Source organism: Podarcis pityusensis (assembly GCF_964106645.2).
Source record: "Podarcis pityusensis genome assembly, chromosome: 4".
Classification (NCBI taxonomy): Eukaryota; Metazoa; Chordata; class Lepidosauria; order Squamata; family Lacertidae; genus Podarcis; species Podarcis pityusensis.
The window spans coordinates 3,507,314-3,528,798 of NC_138027.1; the positions used below are offsets into that span (position 1 = coordinate 3,507,314).

The 21,485-nt window shown below is 49.8% G+C and overlaps 1 protein-coding gene across 1 annotated transcript in view; it reads left to right on the top strand.

The window, feature by feature from the left end:
* Positions 1-6,066: 6,066 nt before the first annotated feature.
* LOC308475160 (sodium-dependent proline transporter-like) overlaps positions 6,067-21,485 on the top strand; it is a 29,392-nt gene continuing 13,973 nt past the window's right edge. The window contains exons 1-7 of the mRNA XM_081002126.1: positions 6,067-6,151; positions 14,141-14,381; positions 17,555-17,686; positions 18,627-18,781; positions 19,537-19,589; positions 19,846-19,984; positions 21,313-21,447. Coding sequence (XP_080858252.1) covers positions 6,119-6,151; positions 14,141-14,381; positions 17,555-17,686; positions 18,627-18,781; positions 19,537-19,589; positions 19,846-19,984; positions 21,313-21,447 — 888 coding nt within the window. The 5' untranslated portion in view covers positions 6,067-6,118. The remainder of the gene's footprint in view (positions 6,152-14,140; positions 14,382-17,554; positions 17,687-18,626; positions 18,782-19,536; positions 19,590-19,845; positions 19,985-21,312; positions 21,448-21,485) is intronic.

The window sequence follows — 21,485 nt, forward strand, 5'->3', positions numbered from 1 at the left end:
TGTGTGGGTGCCCAGCCCCTGCATGGGGAATTTTGTGGGTGCTCAGGGCCCCAGGGTGTTGGCCCCTGGGCTTGAGATCCATAGGCAAGGAGTTGCAAAGTCGCAGGTGCTGCCGCCACATTAAGCGAGCAGGTGCTTGCAAAGGCAGGATGGAGGGGCATTTTCTGACACCTGAAGCAGCGCCCGTTCAAAGTGGCTGGGTGGGCACATGTGGGGCAAGGCCATCTCTGAGGTGAGTGGCCGTGTCTGCAATGGGGCAGAGAAAGAAGCTGAGGCAAAGTGGGACGGCCGCACCATACTTGATTGAGCGAGTGGATGCAGACCATTTGGATCCCTTCCAATCGGGATTCAGGCCTCATCATGGGACTGAAACTGCCTTGGTCGCACTGGTTGATGATCTCCGGCAGACTAGGGACAAAGGTGAGAGCTGTTTCCTAGTTCTGCTCATAGCTGTCAACTTACAGATTTGAAAATAAGGGATCAGCAGCCAAAATAAGGGATTTTCCGGGCACAGGTATGTTCAGCTTCTGAGCCCCTCCGAGCCAAAGGCAGAAAACCCAGCCAGCAGCCAAACGAAGCCTCATCAATAAGGGACAGCAGCGGGACATGGCGCTGGGATAAGGGACTGTCCCGCCAAATAAGGGACACTTGACAGCTATGGTTCTGCTGGATCTCTCAGCGGCTTTTGATACTGAAATATACTCAGAGTCGCAAAGTGATTTCATGCTCTTTATTCAGTTCATAGTGGTGAGGAGGAATGAATGAAAGTCCCCTCACAGTATCTGCTTTATATACATTATTTACACAATGGGCTGCACATGATTGGCTAATTCCGGAATTCTACTGTAAGCCAATCAGGTTGTGGATTCACTTCTATCTGGAGCAGGATTGGGTGGTTCCTGCCAACCAATCATACTGCTGCATTGTTCTAGGACCAATCAGACTGCTGCATTCTGAATCCTATTGTTCTAGGACCAATCAGACTGCTGCATTTTGGATCCTATTGTTCTAGGACCAATCAGACTGCTGCAGTTTGGATCCTATTCAACTCAGTACATAACAGACACCATCGACCATAACATCCTTCTGGACCATCTAGAGGGGCTGGGAGCTGGGGGTACTGTTATACAGTAGTTCCGCTCCTTCCTCCTGGGCCGCGTTCAGAAAGTGGGGGGGGGGGATGAGTGTTCAGACCCCTGGGCTCTCACTTGTGGGGTGCCTCAGGGTTCCGTCCTCTCCCCCATGCTTTTCAACATCTACATGCAACCGCTGGGAGGGATCATCAGGGGATTTGGGCTGGGTGTTCATCAGTATGCGGATGATACCCAGCTCTACCTCTCTTTTAAATCAGAACCAGTGAAGGCGGTGAAGGTCCTGCGTGAGTGTCTGGAAGCGGTTGGAGAATGGATGGCGGCTAACAGATATAGGTTGAATCCTGACAAGACAGAAGTACTGTTTTTGGGGGACAGGAGGCGGGCAGGTGTGGAGGATTCCCTGGTCCTGAATGGGGTAACTGTGCCCCTGAAGGACCAGGTGCGCAGCCTGCGAGTCATTTTGGACTCACAGCTGTCCATGGAGGCACAGGTCAAATCTGTGTCCAGGGCAGCTGTTTACCAGCTCCATCTGCTATGCAGGCTGAGACCCTACCTGCCCGTGAACTGTCTCGCCAGAGTGGTGCATGCTCTGGTTATCTCCCGCTTGGACTACTGCAATGCACTCTATGTGGGGCTACCTTTGAAGGTGACTCGGAAACTACAACTAATCCAGAATGCGGCAGCTAGACTGGTGACTGGGAGCGGCCACTGGGACCACATAACACCGGTCCTGAGAGATCTGCATTGGATCCCAGTACGTTTCCGAGCACAATTCAAAGTGTTGGTGCTGACCTTTAATGCCCTAAATGGCCTCGGTCCAGTATACCTGAAGGAGCGTCTCCACCCCCATCGTTCAGCCCGGACACTGAGATCCAGCGCCGAGGGCCTTCTGGCGGTTCCCTCACTGCGAGAAGTGAGGTTGCAGGGAACCAGGCAGAGGGCCTTCTCGGTGGTGGCGCCCACCCTGTGGAACGCCCTCCCACCAGATGTCAAAGAGAAAAATAACTACCAAACTTTTAGAAGACATCTGAAGGCAGCCCTGTTTAGGGAAGCTTTTAATGTTTAATAGGTTATTGTATTCTAGTGTTTTGTTGGAAGCCGCCCAGAGTGGCTGGGAAAACCCAGCCAGATGGGCGGGGTATAAATAAAATATTATTATTATTATTATTATTATTATTATTATTATTACTTTAAAAGCCCATACAGTGGTACCTCAGGTTACATACGCTTCAGGTTACATACGCTTCAGGTTACAGACTCCGCTAACCCAGAAATAATACCTCAAGTTAAGAACTTTGCTTCAGGATGAGAACAGAAATCGTGCAGTGCCGGCACAGCGGCAGCGGGAGGCCCCATTAGCTAAAGTGGTGCTTCAGGTTCAGAACAGTTTCAGGTTAAGAACAGACCTCCGGAACGAATTAAGTACTTCACCCGAGGTACCACTGTACACATCCCCAAAGAAGCCTGGGAACTGTAGTTTTCCCTTGACAGCTCAACGGTTCTCAGTAGCCTTTTCAAACTACAGTTCCCAGGATGGCTACGCTTTGCCTCCGCCGTCAGAGGGGGAGAAGTGCTGTTGAAGCCGGATCCTGCTTGCGATCTCCCCGTCATGGGCGTCTGGTCGGCCACTGTGAGAACAGTACGCTGGGCTCGTTGGGCCGTGGGTTCTGGTCGCCTCAACTCAAAATGGATATTGTAGGGTTGGGAAAGGTTCGGAAAAAGGCAAACCAAAATGATCCAGGGATGGGACTTTTTAGTTTAGAGAAAAAGCAAGTATGAAGAGGCATGGTAGAGGTTTATGAAAGGATGGATGGCTTTGATAAAGCGGGCAGAGGAAATTTGGACCTCCCATCAAGTTGAATGCTCTTGTGCTCGGATCCTGAGTGCGGGTTTGGCCCAAGAGGCACCTGGTTGGCTCCTGCGAGAGCAAGAGGCTGGACCACACAGGCTCCCTTGGGCCTGATCCAGGCAAGCTCTTCTTCCTCAAGCCATGACTGCTAAAAATAGGTACAGCGTCAGTGCACTTTGGGGTGTGGATGGGAAAGGACGTTATCACAACCGGACCGATGAGAAAACGCTGGATTCCTTTTTCTTTTCTTTTTTTAAAGCAAGCAGTTGTTGCCGCCCCGGGCTCACTTTGGGCGGGATGCAAACTTAATAAACAAGTCCATAGAAAGCTTGTTTTCCTGCATTCCATGCGCTCATGCACTGATATAGAGACATGAAAGAGGCCCTTTGAACTGCATCTCCTGCTGCTGCCAGAATCCGTTCCGCGGCTGCCATGGCCGGCTTTCATCGGCAGAGGATGCTGTTTCACAATCGCGCCACTTTCACATCCCATATCTCAGATCCTACCAGCCGAAGACCAAACTCCGAACACAGAGCATTGTCTCGTGGCATTTTAGGCAAAGCACTTGCGCTCTGGGTTAATTAATTAATCAAACAGAATATCTGCAAGCTGCACTTTAAAGGGAGATGGCAAGGTGAAGGAAGCTGAATGCTGGATGATTCAGGACATGCAGCGCAGAGTTAAACTGTGGAACTCCCTGCCACTTGGATGGCTTTGAAAGGGGATTGGGCAAATTCAGGGAGGAGGAAGGGGCTCTTGAGGGCTACTCCATCCATAGTCCTTTCCTACTCCATGAACTTGCCTAATCTATGTTTTTGCTGAATAATTTATTCTTTTGAATTCTTGTGCTTGAGGAGACTCTTGAGAGTCCCATGGACAGCAAGAAGATCAAACCGATCCATTCTTAAGGAAATCAGCCCTGAATGCTCACTGGAAGGACAGATCCTGACGCTGAGGCTCCAATACTTTGGCCACCTCAGGAGAAGAGAAGACTCCCTGGAAAAGACCCTTATGTTTTGGAAAAGATGGAGGGCACAAGGAGAAGGGGGTGACAGAGGACGAGATGGTGGGACGGTGTTCTCAAAGCTACCAGCATGAGTTTGACCAAACTGCGGGAGGCAGTGGAAGACAGGAGGGCCTGGCATGCTCTGGTCCATGGGGTCACGAAGAGGCGGACACGACTAAATGACTAAACAACAACAATGTTTTCGACCACCCCTGTATCTTGTGGGAGTGAGTTCCATAGTCTAACTATGAGCTGAATGAAGGAGGATTTAATTTTTTTTCCTTTCCCAAATCTTCCTGTGCTCCTCTTCATTGGGTGCCCACAAGTTCTAGCGTTAGGAGAGGGAAGAAAACTTTTCTCTATGCATGTTCTGCAGGCTGAGCATAAGTTTATAAACTTTAATAAACCAGCAGGGGGTTGGGCTAGGCAGGGGTGAGCCTTTTTGACTGGCTCCAGGCGGGTCCCCGTCTAACTGGCAGGTGGGGCCCTGAGTCACCAGGCGGGTGGAGATGGGAACGCCAGGCGGAGGGACTGCGCCCAGGTGAGAAGCTCCCTGGGGAAATAATAATAATAATAATTTATTATTTATACTCTGCCCATCTGGCTGGGTCTCCCCAGCCACTCTGGGCAGCTTCCAACAGAACACTAAAATACAATAACCTATTTAACCACAGAGCCTAGGGCTTGCCGATCAGAAGGTCGGCGGTTCAAATCCCCGCGACAGGGTGAGCTCCCGTTGCTCGGTCCCTGCTCCTGCCAACCTAGCAGTTCGAAAGCACGTCAAGTGCAAGTAGATAAATAGGTACCGCTCCGGCGGGAAGGTAAACGGCATTTCCGTGCGCTGCTCTGGTTCACCAGAAGCAGCTTAGTCATGCTGGCCACATGCCCCGAAAGCTGTACGCCGGCTCCCTCAGCCAGTATAGCGAGATGAGCGTCGCAACCCCAGAGTTGTCCGCGACTGGACCTAATGGTCAGGGTTCCCTTTACCTTTTTAAACAGGGCTTCCTTCAGATGTCTTCTAAAAGTCTGGTTGTTGTTTTTCTCTTTGACATCTGGTGGGAGCGCGTTCCAAAGATGCAGCAGGCTCCCTCCCTCCATCCCAGGCAGGCAGCCTCCCAGAGAAGGGTGCGGGCACAGGCAGGAAGCCTTTCCACACAAAACAGAGAAGACCCCCGCCCCATTTCAGCTCATGGGCGGCGTGGGCGAGAGATTCTCTCCCTTCCCCCTTCTCTCGGGCAGGGAAGGGCCGATGGAACTCCTCGCACCAGGACGACGGCAGCCCCGACATGTTGCTTAGCATACCCTCCAACCAGTGCAGCATCTTAATGTAGTGATTTCCCCCTCTGCATCCCTTTCATAACTCTATTTTTATAAATCATTTGTCCATCCATAGTTCAAATTTTTACTACAAGTTTTCTGTCAATCCTACCAATGTATGGAACTCTTTACAATAGCTTTTCAACTAAATTATAAACTTTCCCCATTCTTTATTAAAGAGGTCCTCTTCCTGGTTTCTAATTCTGCCTGGAAGCTTTGCCATCTCGTCGTTCATCAGTTTTGTCTGCCCCTCTTCTTTGGTGGGAGTTGTAGACCCTTAGGATCATCTAGCCCAGCTGCCCAACCCCCTGCGAAACACAGTCAGTGGCAGCCAAAGCAGCCTGGCTCCATCAGTGCCGGATTTCTGTATAAACTAAGCCAAAATCCCTTATTTTGGCTGCTGATCCCTTATTTTCGAGACTGCTGGTCCCTTATTTTCAAATCTGTAAATTGACAGCTATGGCAGAGAGGCAGCCCCCAACCCAAGCGCGCACCCGGAGAACCTCGGGGTGTCCGATTTGAACCCTGATCTCTCTAGCCCCACACTCTAACTACTACACCACGCTCCGGGTAGCCTTCATTCTCCTTCCCAAGAAAGCGGCCCCCGAGCCCTGACTCCGACAGGGGCCCCCGCGGGCCGCCCAGGGACCGCACGGGGGCCGCTTGGGAGAAGCTTCCCACCCTGGGGGAGGAGCCTCCGCCGGCCCAGGTGAGCCGAGGGCGGGCAGGTGAGCCTGGCTGGCCCCGCCCCGGCCCCGCCCCCCCGCCCGGCTTCCTCTTTCTCCGGCCGGGCTGCCGCGCCGGGTCTGCCGCGCCCAGGGGCCCCCATCGGGCCGAAGCGCCGCCGCAGCCATGCAGACCCCGGCTCAGCCGGCAGCCGCCCCGGTGAGTGAAGGGGGAGCCTCACCTAGTGGTTGAAGCGGGCCGGGCCGGGGTGGGGGGGTGCCCCGGGACCCCTTGGTGCTGCTATGGGGGGGGGCGGTTGCCGCTTTCCGAGAGCGTCTGGGCATGTGCAGAGTGCCTGATCTCTCCTAGTGTGCAACTGCGCGCAAAACGCTCCCTGGCGCAGCTGGTGGGAAGGATTTTTTTTTTTTTGATGGTGGGGTCGCTTATCGCTACTGCCCCCAAAATCTCTCCACCGTCGGGACTCAGGCTTTGGGGTTCCTTTAAGGCTGTCAGGCTATTTTTTGCCCAGATTCTGTCCCATCTCGTTTGCCCCCTCCTAAGCCAAGATCTCCAGAATGGAGATGAGCCCCAGCAGCGCCCACTTTCTCTCCTAGGTCAGGATTCTTCCCAAGTCCCTGGACGGTCCAGATTTCGTCTCCAGAGTCTCCCCTTTCCAAAGATTCCAGCTAAACTTTAGGAAGAAATTTCTGGCTGTTAAGAGCCATTCGACCAAAATATGGTGGTCTCTTCTTCACTGGAGCTTTTAAAGCAGAGGTTGGGTGGCCATCTGTTAGGGGTTTTTTAAGCTGTGATTTCTACGTTGCGGGGGCTGGAATAGATGAACCATGGGAGTCCCTTCCAAGCTCCACAGTCCTGTGGTTCTTTTCCTTCCCGCTGCTGATGTTCTCACCTGTTCACACCACCTGTGAAAGCCCAGCTCCACCTTTCGTTATGCCCGGCTCTGATCTGAACCGTAAAAGCTCCTCATGTGGCACACCCAGCCTGTTATTGAGGATCTGTCAGGAGAATCACGGCAGAACTGTGTCAGAGGAGAGACAGGGCGTCGCTTCCTCAGTTTCATCCAACTTCCTGCTACTGCACATTTCTGCTATCCCACCTGTGTTATGCGAAAGGGGGTGGCACGACAGGTGCCCAACGTGGAAGTTGTTGCATCTGGTCTGACTCCGGCGTACTGTGAAGGGAACCCTCCCTCTCTCAGGAATGCCAGCTTGTCTCCCTTTATTTATTTATTTTTAATTAAAATGTTGCTAAGTTGGTTTCCTGGGCAAACATCTATCCAAAGCAGCCAGCAAGCAAAACAACATGAAAGAGATGGTAAGAAACAGTTTGATGCAACATCAGCAAAAAACAACAACAAGGTAATGCTATTCTAGGCTGCATCAACAGAAGTCTAGAATCCAGATCAAGGGAAATCATAGTCCCGTTCTGTTCTGCCTTGGTCAGACCACATTTGGAGTCTTGGGTCCAGTCCTGGATGCCACAATTTAAGGAGGATGTTGACAAGCTGGAATATGTGCAGAGGAGGGCGACCAGGATGATCTGGAAACCAAGCCTGATGAGGAACGGTTGAAGGAGCTGGGTCTGTTTAGCCTGGAAAAGAGGAGACTGAGAGGAGATACGAGAGCCATCTTTAGATATCACCCGGAAGATTTTAGAGCAAGTTTGTTTTCTCCTGCTCTGGAGGGTAGGGCTCGAAGCAATGGATTCAAGCTACAAGAAAGAATCCTGACTAAATATCAGGAAGAACTTTCTGACAAATTGTCAGAGCATTGTTGTTGTTTAGTCGTGTCCGACTCTTCGTGACCCCACGGACCAGAGCACGCCAGGCACTCCTGTCTTCCACTGCCTGAGAAAAGAAAATAATTATCAGCTCTCAACCCACTTTGTTGATAGATGATAGATAGATAGATAGATAGATAGATAGATAGGTGTATATATATTGTTGTTGTTTAGTCATTTAGTCATGTCTGACTCTTCGTGACCCCCTGGACCAGAGCATGCCAGGCACTCCTGTCTTCCACTGCCTCCCGCAGTTTGGTCAAACTCATTCTGGTAGCTTCGAGAACACTGTCCCACCATCTCGTCCTCTGTCGTCCCCTTCTCCTTGTGCCCTCCATCTTTCCCAACATCAGGGTCTTTTCCAGGGAGTCTTCTCTTCTCATGAGGTGGCCAAAGTATTGGAGCCTCAGCTTCACGATCTGTCCTTCCAGTGAGCACTCAGGGCTGATTTCCTTAAGAATGGAGAGGTTTGTTCTTCTTGCAGTCCATGGGACTCTCAAGAGTCTCCTCCAGCACCAGAATTCAAAAGCATCCATTCTTCAGCGATCAGCCTTCTTTATGGTCCAGCTCTCACTTCCATACATCACTACTGGGAAAACCATAGCTTTAATTGAGAGCTTACTCAAGTGCAAATAGGAAAGAGTTCTGCCTTGTAGGTGTGGCACCAGAAACTGCACCAGTGGTTGTGAGAAGGAGCTGGTCAGTTACTTGGTCAGGTGCAAATATCCTGGGTAGGTGGTGAAAACAGATTGCTGCTTGTTTTTCTCTCCCAAATTGAGGCCGAAACTTCAGCCAAGGCAAGAGATGGTTGTCTTCTGCCACTCGTGAGCCCAGAATCCAATCAAATTATTGTTGTTGCAATTTAGTACCTGCCCTTCACCTAAAGAGTGCAACGATCCTAATATTAAGATATAATATTATTGTAAGATACAACACAATATTGTTACAATATTTGCTGCTTTATGTTACATTATTTTTTATTCTTTTTTATAAAGCAGTAATTAGAGAAAAGAAGGGACCCATTAACGAGTGGGAAGTCAATGGAAAAATTGGATTAAATTTAATGTGATTTTGTATTGATTTGATAGAAATTTGGAAAACTAATAAAAAATATTGGACAATTTTTTTAAAAAAAAAGCTTAAAACAAAATGACAGAACAAAGGCAAGTCCTTAAAGTACAAATCTCAGATGTCAACAGCTGGGGTCAAGGGGCGAGTCTTCCGCCTTCGCCGAAACCTGAGTGATGAGGATGCCAGGCGAAGCGAGTGCCACAACTTAGGGGCTACCACAGAGAAGGCCCTCCTTTCCTAGGCTGGCACCCACCCCCTTTCCCAGCTTCAATGGCTTTAAATTGCCACCAGATCCAATAGTCTGGATTGGCGTGTCTCCCTGGCCCCTCAGTCCTTCACTGTCCATCTTTTTCTTGGTCGGCCTGACCCAAGACATTTCGCTCTGGCTTCTGTGACCAGATGGGGTGCAGTGGTGCTGCCAAGGCAACTGATTCTCCCAGGCATTGCAGAGAGTTGAGGGTGGGCTGCTGGAATTGAACCAAGTCCGCACCATTTTTCTGCCCTGGGAGCCCGGAGGGAGTGGAGCGGGGTTCCCCTGCCTCACCGGGGTGCTTGCATGCCTTCGCCGGAAGCCTGGGACTGAAGGGTTAACCGGGCAGCCTGTTGCTTTTTCGAGAGCAGCTCTGTTTCCTCTTCTGAAGTTTGGTAACTTGGACTCTTTGAAAATGGGACACGTCACACTGCCTTTCCTTTCAGCAGCTCAGCTGGGCCCCTTTCCACAAAGGGGAGCAGAACGCCTTTCATTTGGTGCAGCAAGGAAAACAGCGCACCACACCCCCATTTATTCAGTAAAAAGAGTGAGCGAGCGCTCGGCGAATCTTCAAGGTTGCGAAACCAATCTTCCCTTCAAAGGCTCCTCTGCCTGGCTGAATCCATAGGGATTCAGGAAGTTCCAGGTGGCAGAGACCCCGACAGACCTCCACCCCACTTGCAGACTTCAGTTGGGGGCATCTGGTGAGCCACTGTGTGAACAGAATGCCAGACTAGATTCCTCCATCGCAGCGGGTTGGACTAGATGACCCCCAGGACCCCTTGCCACTCTGCACTTCTGTGAGTCTTTCTAGACAGGTCTTTAGCCCTAGATCCAGGCTCTTCCTAGGTGCACATTCAGAAGGATACGCGGACGTAGCATGGGATGGTTCAACTCTGCGCCTGCAGTTGGAGGCAGCCATAATAATAATAATAATAATAATAAATAATAATAATAATAATAATTTATTTATAACCCGCCCTCCGCAGCCGAAGCCGGGCTCAGAGAGGCTAACAATAAAAGTAACACAGTTTACATAAAATCACAATCAATTAATTGAAATACATTCTAAAATCAATTCTTCTTTTTCTTTGTAATATACATTTTTATTAATTTTTTAACGTATCCGTTCCAACAGTCATGCAACATAACTTCTCATCTTATACAATATTTTTAGACTTCTATCAACGCCTCTGATGATTTTCTGTTCTCTATCCCTTATTATGCATTTCTTAATTTCTATATTACCTTTAATTATCCTTAACTAATCATTCTCCTCATTATCTTTCTTGCAGTATTTCAAATAATTCAGCTTACAGAACTTCTTGCAATCCTACTAGCGTAATCTGTTCAAAAGTCAATTCATTCTAAAACCAATTCAGAGTCAAATTCATGGCAACCGCTGGGCTAGAGTTCTATGAGGATTACAGAAGGAGAAAGGGGGTCAGACTGCTTTGGCCAAAGGTCTGCTTCTGAATGACAGTTGCTGGAAACCACAGTAGCAGAAAGCATTGGTCTTGTGTTCGAATCCTGCTTGCTGGTTTCCCACGGTTTGGCCCCTGTGAGAACAGGATGCCGGACTAGACGGACCACTGGCTTGATCACGCAGCTGAGTTCTTCTGAGCTGCCACAACCATTCAAGGGTTGAGCTTTAAATGGTGACGCAAGAGATAAGAAGAGCCGAGCTTCTGGATCAGGCCAGGGGCTCCTGCAGTCCACCATCCTGTTCTTCCAGTGGCCAAGCAGTTGCCCCCAAGCGAGGTCCGAAATCAGGACCGACAGGAGCACAGCAGCAGCGCTTCCCCGCCCCTCCTAGGACTCTCAGCTACAGATACTTGCAGGTATCGCTGCCTCTGACAGCAGAGCATCTACGAATGCACAGGACTAGCCTGTTGAGCCACTTACTGGAGCTTATCCAGGTGACGGGGTCATGGACAGACCCCTCGCTCCTCCTGCTTCTGTACACCAGCCATATGTCCTGTCTCCGACAGCGCCCGGGTCTCGGGCGTGCACACCCGGATACACGGTGCATCTAATTTGTGAAGAGGGAAAGGCACTTTGCATGCGCTCAGAGGCAGTCTCTGCATTGTGCCGCACGCTCTCAGCGCCGAGGCTTCGCTCCGGCCTAATATTTGTTGGTGGGTTTAACTGCATTTCAATCCCATCTTGTTCTCTGGGAAGCACAAGGCGGCACACATCGTTCTCCATTCTCCATTCTCTGTTTTTATCATCCGTTTCCTTGGAGGAAATGAAGGCCAAGTTAATGGAGGCCAAGCGATGGTGACTGGCGGAAGGTGCCCACCGCGTGTTGTGCCTGAGTGGAAATTCGAACCCGTCTCTCTTGCCTGGATTATACAAAAGTTTGAAAGAGTGAAACGCTTATGGGGCGTGCCCTGTGCAACAACAAAGGCGAGGGTCTGCCTGGTTCCCCCTTGTGCATTTTAATGTCAGTGATGCCTCAGCCTCTTCCGCCCACTTAGCTGCTGCAATGCAGGAATTGCAGATAAAGTTCCCAGAGAGTTGGCCGTCCAACTTCCTTTTAAAATCCTCCCCCAAAGGAGGGGCCAAATGAAGTCACAGAAGGCGCTGAGGTAAAGCAACTGAGGTGTGGAATTTTTGTAAATTTAGCTTTTGGAAATCTTCCCAGGAAAAAAATAATCTGGATACCTTTTGGAAACCTTTGAAATCAATACATTGAAAGGAAACCTGATCATAATCTTGTCGTTTTCCCCATTCCACATATAAGGGAGTTTTTGTTAAATTCTCTTAAAATAATTACTTACTGAACCCTTGGTGTTCTTTTTAATTATACAGTTTTAGATTAGTTGAAGTATAAGAATGCAAGTTAAATACAGTCATACTTTGGGTTACAGACACTTCAGGTTGCGTTGTTTCGGCGGTCGCGCATGCGCAGAAGCGCTAAATCACACTTTGCACATGCACAGAAGTACAGAATCGCAACCTCTGTGTGTGCAGACGCACCGCTGCGGTTGCAAACATGCATCCTGCGCGGATCACATTCGCAACCTGAGCGTCCACTGTACTACGGCAAGAAAAATGAATGAAATATGTTTTAGTCAGACTGGATTGGTGTCATTTTAGTTGTTTTCTTCAGATGGCACAAATTTAAAAAATGCGTATGCATGTCAGTTTTGGAAATGCGTACATTTCCCCCCCATCTTGCATCACTAAAATATATCGTTATATTATGGGTGGAGGGTGGGGTGATTCAGAGTTCTTCTCTGAGGGTGCAAAGCCACCCTTCTCTCGCTGCACCTGTGGAATCCAGCAGCTCTCAAAACCCGCCAGGTTATGAAACCTCGTTCCTGGGAACTGCTGTGGGCTTGTGGTCTTGATCCAACCACAGGAGGAGTCAACAGGGTGCCCTCAGCATGACCCGCCCGACACTTCTGGGAATCGCAGCGGGTGCAAGACAGGAAGCTAGCGAAACAGACCAGAGACATTTGCTGGGCTCCCAGGGGCGGTTGCTCGACTGCTGCCTTCTTTCAGTAATCTGTGGGGCTCTCCAGATCTTTTGACTGGTCAGAGTTGGGTATCCAAAACACTATGAATTCCGGTGTGAGCTGCATTTTTTCTGCATTTTACGACGAATGCTGAGCGAGAAACACTCCCCCCCCCTTCTTTCGTAAACAAGAGATGAGGCGCAAGCGTGGTGTCTGACAAAAGCATAATAAAAGTTAATTCGGGAGCTAAACTAAATTTGAAGGCGCTGGACGGACCTTTGCACCCCGGCGGCACATATGCTAAAGACAGCCCTGCACCCTCCATTCCATGGTGTTAGAATTCCTGCTCCATGATTGCAGTCATGGGATTGTTGTCTTTCACATGACGGTGTATGTTTTGACTCCACAGACTGGGAAGTGACGAAGACAGGATGTTTGTGTTCCGTGAAGTGGGACTATTGTCCTTTGTTCTTTTTCTCTTTGCTGTCTGATGCTAGAGAGAGAGGGAGCCACGTTGCAGTACTCCATGTGTGTTTATATGTAAATAAAGTAGATTAGCCAAAATGCTGAATTGCTGAGGTCTGTAATGCAAGCTGCAAGGACTCTGCAGATCCCTAAGTGTGCCTATGTCTGTTGGCATCGGTTGCTGTGATGTTCGGGCTGAAGAAAGCTTTTGAAGCTCCCGAACAATCGACCAGGAGGGAGGAAACATGCCAGTCGGGCATGTGTCTCTACCAGGGTCCTACTCGAGCGTAGGCTGAACTCCTGACAACTTTTCCTCTTGTCAACTTTTTCAGCTGCGTACTATTTCATAATCCATGGACTCCAGGAATTGTTGAGTGGGAAGGGAGCCTGAGGGCATCTAGTCCAACCCACTGCAATGCAGGAATTTCAGCCAAATCATCCCTGACAGATGGTCACCCATCCTCTGCTTAAAAGCCTCCGAGGAAGGAGAGTCCACAATCTCCTGAGGGAGACTGTTCCACAGTGCTAAAAAGTTCAAAATGCCGTATTGGGTATTGTTGTATTTTTCCAATTCCTTGCTACTGAAAAACCTAATGGTAGAATATCTGCAGCTAGCGAAGGCGACAGGAAGGATAAGAGGCCAACTGAAACAAAAAGTCTATAAGGAGTGGAGAATCTTTAAAGAATACTTAAAAAATGATGGTACAAAAGGAAACATCTTGGCAGAACTAGACTGATCCTTGTATTGCATCAATATAAGTTAGTAGGGAGGTAAAAAGAGACTATATAAGAAATATGCAACTGTGCGGTATAAGGTAATTGATAAAGTACAGTGAGATTAATTGGAAGTCATTTTTAATTTTTTTCTTTATAAGTTTGATAATTGATTTCAGTATCGGGATTATAAGTGATGTTAGTTATACTAATTTTGTTGTTTCGTATGTTGTGGTTGTTTGTTTGATTTCTCCATTATTTGTTTGTCTGATTGTATGCTTGTTTATTTGTTTTATTTGTCTGTTTTCCCATAAATGTATTTATTTTAAATCAATGAAGATATACTTTTTTTAAAAAAAAGTCTGAAATGAAATGCTGCAGCCTTTTTTTGCAGCGCCTCCTTCCTGCCTCGATTTCCGGTGACCCTCCTTCTTTCTCCTCCAGCCGCCGGGAGGTGCCATCCTGATGAACGGGGTGCCCCTGGAGGGGATCCCCCCGTCTCCTGCCCGTCCCGCCCAGAGCCAGCTCTCCTTCCAGATCCAGCCGGTGACCCCGTCCCCTGAGCCCAGCCAGCCCCGGGGGACGTGGGGAGGGAAGTACGAGTTCCTCCTCTCCTGCGTCGGGTACTGCGTGGGGCTGGGCAACGTGTGGAGGTTTCCGTATCTCTGCTATCGCAATGGAGGCGGTGAGTGGCTCGGATGCTCTTGGCAAAGAGGCGCCTCATGCTTCTAGTCCCCAGGGTGGCGGCTGGAGAGCCTGAGGCAGAGGGTGGGGAGCTAGGTCCTTGGCTGAGCTCCATGGCTTGCTCTTGGTCATTTATTATTTACCGTATTTTTCGCTCCATAAGATGCACCTAGTTTTTAGAGGAGGAAAACAAGGAAAAAATATTCTGAACGAAACAGCGGATGTATGATTTTTGTGGTTCATGCTGTGGCGACAGACATGTGATTTGACGGTCAGTTTGGGGTAGCCCAATGCAAAAATCCTGAGAATCCATGTGGATCCGTGCTTTGTAACCATGTTTTTGCGCCATTGCGACCCCACAAAACAGTGGATGCGTAATTTTTTTGGTGCAGGCTGTAGCCATGGACATGCTATGTGATCTGATGGTGAATTTGGGGTGACCCAATGCAAAAATCCTGAGGATCCATGGGCTTTTACCTCCCCCCTCCCAGGCAGCCTCCTTTATCACGTCCCTTATCTCCCTCCCAATCGCTTGCTGATCAGCTGTTTCCTTTCAACACTCCCTTTCCTCTTGCTTTCCTTAGTGTCTTTTCCTTAGCTGGAGCAGTTTTTGCTCCTCCTTTTCTTCTAATTTCTCTCCTCATTGCTTTAGTCTTCTTGTTTCCCCCCTTTGCAAGTTTGCTGTCTTTTCCTCCCCCCTCCCAGGCAGCCTCCTTTATTGCTATCATCCCTTATCTCACTCACGAGCGCATGCCAATCAGCAGCTTTGTTTCAACACCCACTTCCCTCTTTCAAAAAGAAAGCATGATCTGCTTTTCGCCCTTGGGCAATTCAGCTCCAGGGACCACGCATTCGCTCCATAAGACGCACAGACATTTCACCTTACTTTTTAGGAAGAAAAAAGTGCATCTTATGGAGCAAAAAATACAGTATGTATGTATGTATGTATGTATGTATGTATGTATGTATGTATTTATTTAATTTATATACCGCCCTATACCCGGATGTCTCAGGGCGGTTCACATAAAAGGATCACAGGATATAAAATAAAAATAAAAGCAATAACCCAATAATACACCTCTCCCAAAAAAACCACATTTTAAAAGGGTATGGGATGTTGGTCAGGTCAACCAAAGGCCTGGTTGAAAAGGAACGTTTTTGCTTGGCGCCTAAAGGTGTATAATGAAGGTGCCAGGCAAACTTCCCTGGGGAGAGCATTCCACAGAAGGGGAGCCACTGCAGAGAAGGACCCGTTCTCGTGTTGCCTCCCTCCAGACCTCTTGAGGAGGAGGCACATGAAGAAGGGCCTCGGAAGATGATCTCAGGGTCCGGCTAGGTTGATATGGGAGGAAGTATTGTGGTCCTGAGCCATTAAAGGCTTTATAGGTCAAAACTAGCACTTTGAATTGGGCCCGGAAACAAATCAGTAGCCAGTGCAGTCAGACCAGGATTGGTGCAATAGGCTCAAACCGTCTTGCTCCTGAGAGCAACCTGGCTGCTGAATTCTGCACCAGCTGAAGTTTCCAAACCGTCTTCAGAGGCAGCCCTACTTATAACACATTGCAGTTATCTAACCTTGAAGTTACCAGAGCATAGGCAACAGTAGTGATGCTATCCCTCCACCAGCTGAAGCTGATGGAAGGCACTCCGGGCCACTGAGGCCACCTGAACCTCAAGCGACAGCAAAGGATCCAGGAGGACCCCCAAGCTATGAACCTGCTCCTTCAGGGGAAACTTAAGCCAATTTTACAGCCAGGGCACAGAATCTGTGCGCTTTTAGGAGGATTCACAGCTTCTGTTTCTGCATCTCTGCATCTTCCCTCCTGTGGTTTCGCGGGACTTTGCAGCCTCGCCCCAAGGAGAGGCTGGTGCCCATCTTTCCCCATCGTACCCTCCGGTGCTGCCACCCTAAAGCAGCTGCAGTTGAGCTTGCCCTGGCAGCACACTGAGGCTGCTCCTCTTCTGGGAAATGGACCGCACAGGGAAAGACTTGCAAAACATCCCTTTTCCAACGGTCTTAAACTTTAGAAGGCAAAGCAGAGAGCAGGTCCCAAGAGTGGCGGGTATTTTCTCTGCATCCCACCAGGCAGTTCCACAAACCTCCAGAATATAAAGGAGAAATTGAAAGTGCAGGCCCCCGGCACTTGCAGCAAACCAGGCCCCAGGCTTCAGATCTTGGGAAATCCTTCTGCGTTTCGTCACCAACATCTCTGCAGTTTCCGCCCTCGTTGGATGTTCCGGCAGATGCAGCTGGAGGGCCTAAACGCCTTTTAAGCTTGATGCATTGCAAAGAGGAACGGGTCGGCCTTAGCCAACCTGGTGCCCTCCGTATGTTGATAGCCATTGTGACTAGGAGCCATTGCTAGCCCTCTCCTCCCCCATGAATTTGCCCAATCCTCTTTCAAAGCCATCCAAGTTGGTGGCCATTGCTGCCTCCTGTGGCAGGGAGTTCCACAGTTTAACTCTGCACTGCACAAAGAAGTCCTTCCTTTTCTCTGTCCTGAATCTCCCCACATTCAGCTTCACTGAATCCTGACAAGACAGAAGTACTGTTTTGGGGGGACAGGGGGCGGGCAGGTGTGGGGGACTCCCTGGTCCTGAATGGGGCACCTGTGCCCCTGAAGGACCAGGTGCGCAGCCTGGGAGTCATTTTGGACTCGCAGCTGTCCATGGAGGCACAGGTCAAATCTGTGTCCAGGGCAGCTGTTTATCAGCTCCACCTGGTACGCAGGCTGAGACCCTTCCTGCCCGCAGACTGTCTGGCCAGAGTGGTGCATTTTAATACATTTTAATGTATTTTTATTCTTTGTTGGAAGCTGCCCAGAGTGGCTGGGGAGACCCAGCCAGATGGGCGGGGTACAAATAAATTATTATTATTATTATTATTATTATTATTATTATTAGACATCCACAACTTTTAGCATTATGGGAGAGGGGGGAAACTTTTCCTGTGTCTGCTCTCTCCTTGCAATGCTTAATTTTTTAAACTTCGATCATGTCGCCTCTTCCTGGCCTTTTCTCCAATCTGAAAACTGCTATTCCATGGCACCAATCCTGAACATCTGCTTAAAACAAGGGGGAATCAGTCGTCCTGCTTAGTCGAATTAAGCCATGCACAATTTTGGGGGTTTGCTCCCCCAATCCCTGACTAAAGGCCTGCCTTGCGTCCCACAGGGGTGTTCCTGATCCCGTACGCCATAATGCTTCTCTTCACTGGGCTGCCTCTCTTCTTGATGGAGCTGAGCCTGGGCCAATATGGCGCCGCAGGACCCATCACCGTCTGGAAGTGCTGCCCCCTCTTGAAAGGTAGGTGCTCCCAGGTGCAGCTTGAAAAGTATTGCTGTTAGTATTTCCATAGTGATCAATTGATTCCTTTATCTCTCTTGCAAACCGCCTTAAAGGGTTGTTTTTTGGGGGGGCCTGGTTTCCCATCCCTTGAGGACAAACCTTGTACCCCTTTCAAGACTCCAGGTTTCAAGACCTGTGTCCAGCCACTAACCACAGCTAAATCTGCAACAGCTGTGTTAGCAAACTCCTGAGAATACCTGGTGGGCTTCTCACCCTTTGTAGCTCCTCCTGTCTTTCTCCATGAAATTAAAAGACGCCTGCTTCTTGGGAGAAAAGCAGTGAAAAACCTGGACAGCATCTTAAAAAGCAGAGACATCACCTTGCCAACTAAGGTCCATATAGTTAAAGCCATGGTTTTCCCAGTAGTGCTGTATGGAAGTGAGAGCTGGACCATAAAGAAGGCTGATCGCCGAAGAATTGATGCTTTTGAATTATGGTGCTGGAGGAGACTCTAGAGAGATTGAGCAATGCACAATTCAGACAGCCTACCTCCAGGCTAAACAAGCATTTTGTTCAGAATTAAAGATAGGGATCATTGGTTCTTGCAACCACCAATAAAAACTTCGCCCCTGCTAATGTTCTAGCGTTTGTCCGGTCTTCCAATAGGAACCTGACTTAGTGAGCCTCTGATTTTACCGGGAAAGGTACCATTTCAGCCCTGGCTTGCTCATATTTCGCACAGGGCAGCAAAATATGTTTTAGAGAATCGATGTCTTGAGCACACGAGCAAAGTCTGTCCTGGTAGGGAACTCCCCTCAACCTGCCATCCAGCACTGCAGAAGGAAAGACGTTAAATAATAAATTATTATTATTATTATTATTAGATGACCCTTGTGGTCCTTTCCAACTCTTCCATTCTGTGATTCTACGATTGATTTCCCCTCCTCTTCCTCTGCAGGGATTGGGATCGGAATGTTGCTGGTCTCCTCGCTGGTCTCTCTCTACTACAACATCATCATTGCCTGGACGTTCTATTACCTGGGCATGTCTTTGCAAAGCCCCCTGCCCTGGTCCTGCGATGCCCCACAAAACGCCCACCTCTGCCAGTTTCAGGTGCAATTAGGGAGCAGGGTGTGTGTGTGTGTGTGTGTGTGGGAGAGGGTCTCCCCACCCCTCTTCCCACCTTGGATCAAATCTACGCTTCCAGGTGTCATAAGAAAGCTGCAGAGATAGTGCAGGATAGTGCGCACCCCGGAAATGATCTCTGTCAGCTTCTGCCTTCTGGAAGAAAGTACAGGGTTATAAAGACTAGGACTAGCTACCTGAGAAACAGTTTCTATCCAAGTGCGATTTTGGTTTTAAACGCAGTGTAAGGAGTCTCTGTGGGAGTATATTGTATTTTAAAAATGGGGTATCAGAGTTTTTAGGGGGCTAACCAGGCTGGGATAGCTGGGATAGCAGGCTTGTGGGTTTTTGAATGTCTGATGTAGATTTTTTCAATTTCATTGTTCTGTATGGGACAATAAAGATTATTGTATTGTATCATATCCTGTGCAACATTTTGCCTGGAAACATAACTTTATAGAATCAGAAGAGAACCCAAAGGTCTCCTAGCCCAACCCCCTGCCGTCCAGGAAGCAAAGGGTTCTGTCGCACCAGTGAGCCACCTTCCCGCAGCAGAAATTCTTGGGGAACAGGTTCGGGGGTCAGCGAAGTGCAGGGCAGGAACTTGCCTTTGCTGGGCGACTCTGGGGGGCCGGACAGTCACTGCCTCTCGGCCCACCTCGAAGGGTTGTTGTTGGGGATTGAATGAGGAGGCGGGGAACGGTGCAAATTCACTTTGCTCAACTGCTTTGCTACCATTTCAGAACGAATCCTGGGGCAATGCCTCTCGAGTCAGCGCCAGCGAAGCCTTCTGGAAGTGAGTGCTGTTTTTATTTACCATTGTTGTTCCCTGAAGGTCCCCTTGGGGTTACCTGGGGCAAGGAGCTCAGAGCTGACCGCCTGACCGCCGTTCCTGCAGGTTGGCCACTGGGGGGGAAATAGGGGGCCGAGCTGGACTTTGTCTTTTGGGTTTTGTCTTGGGCTGGGCGTGGAGAAAGGGGGCTGGTTGGGGATGGAGTGTGCCATCCCCCAGACGGCCTCCTGTCTCCAGCCTTTCCGCTTGTTCTTCCCAGCGAACAGGTCCTTGGCGTGGTCCACAGCACCGGCTTGGGTGACCCTGGCCCCGTGAGATGGCCGCTGGCCCTGTGTCTGCTGCTTGCCTGGCTGGTCATCTTTCTGTGCATGCTCAAGGGAATCCACAGCTCAGGAAAGGTGAGCGACTTGTGGGGGGGGGGACATCTGTGAGAGACATCGTCCTTCAGAAAATAAAACAAAGTTTCTAGTCCTCATCATTTGGAATCCTCTTTCCATAATTTTCCCCATGCTGACAACTGTATATTATACACCAAATCCCTTGCCAGTCATATCTCCTGATACTGAGTCAAACCAATGGCCTACCTAGGCCAGTATTGTCTGCACTGGCTGGCAGCAACAGCTTCCCAGGTCTTCAGGCAGGAGTCTCTTCCAGCCATACCTGAAGACGCCAGTAGGTGGATTGAACCTGGGACCATCTGCATCCCAAGCCAGTGGTCTGCCGCTGAGCTACGGTCCTTCCCTCATCACCTGCCATCTCCTGCCCCCCCCAAATGCTGTCAGTCATCACCTGTCCATCTCCCCCTCCCTCGCTAAGGCTCTGGGTGCCCAAATGGGGGGTGTCAATCCCTTGCCTCCCCTGCTCTCCCCTCCCTTGAGCTCCTGCTGGGGGGGTATGGGGCTGGCTGTTGGGATGCATCCAAGGAAACGGGGGCAATTTGCAAGCCCCCAGCTGGCTCCAACCCACCAGCTGGTAAGCTGGACGATCTCCAGTCCTTGGCTTAGCATGAAACAGCGACCCACAGCTTCAGAAGCTGGAGCACGCTCTAATCAGCAGAATAAATAACACTGCGCAGACAGAAGTGGCAGGAGACGGCTGTGAGAGCATATTTACAGGCATTTTATTCAGCATACATCAGGACAAAGGAAAAAACATGTCTTCTCCCCTTCGTGTCCAGGAGCAGGCAGCAAAGGCAATAGCTATACACACAAATGGAAGTTCCCAGCAAGCTGTGCTGGAGTGTAAACAGGCATGTGACATACAGCAATCCACACATCGGTTTTAAGGTGGAACAGATTATCAATATCCTAACACACACACACACAAGGGACGTGGGTGGCGCTGTGGGTTAAACCACAGAGCCTAGGACTTGCTGATCAGAAGGTCGGCAGTTCGCATCCCCGCAAAGGGGTGAGCTCCCGTTGCTCGGTCCCTGCTCCTGCCAACCTAGCAGTTCGAAAGCACGTCAAAGTGCAAGTAGATAAATAGGTACCGCTCCGGCCGGAAGGTAAACAGCATTTCCGTGTGCTGCTCTGGTTCACCAGAAGCGGCTTAGTCCTGCTGGCCACATGACCCGGAAGCTGTACGCCAGCTCCCTTGGCCAATAAAGCGAGATGAGCGCCGCAACCCCAGAGTCGGTCATGACTGGACCTAATGGTCAGGGGTCCCTTTACCTTTTTACACACACACCCCCCGCTCAGAGCCCGTCCCTCGTCTCCCCACCCAGGTGGTCTACTTCACAGCGACCTTCCCCTACGTGGTCATCGTGGTGCTGATCATCCGAGGAGCCACTCTGGAGGGATCCATCGAGGGCGTGCGATTCTACCTCTCCGCAGACTGGAGCCGGCTGAGCAGTGCTCAGGTATGCCGGGGGGGGGCTCTTGGGGAGGGGGGCGCGAC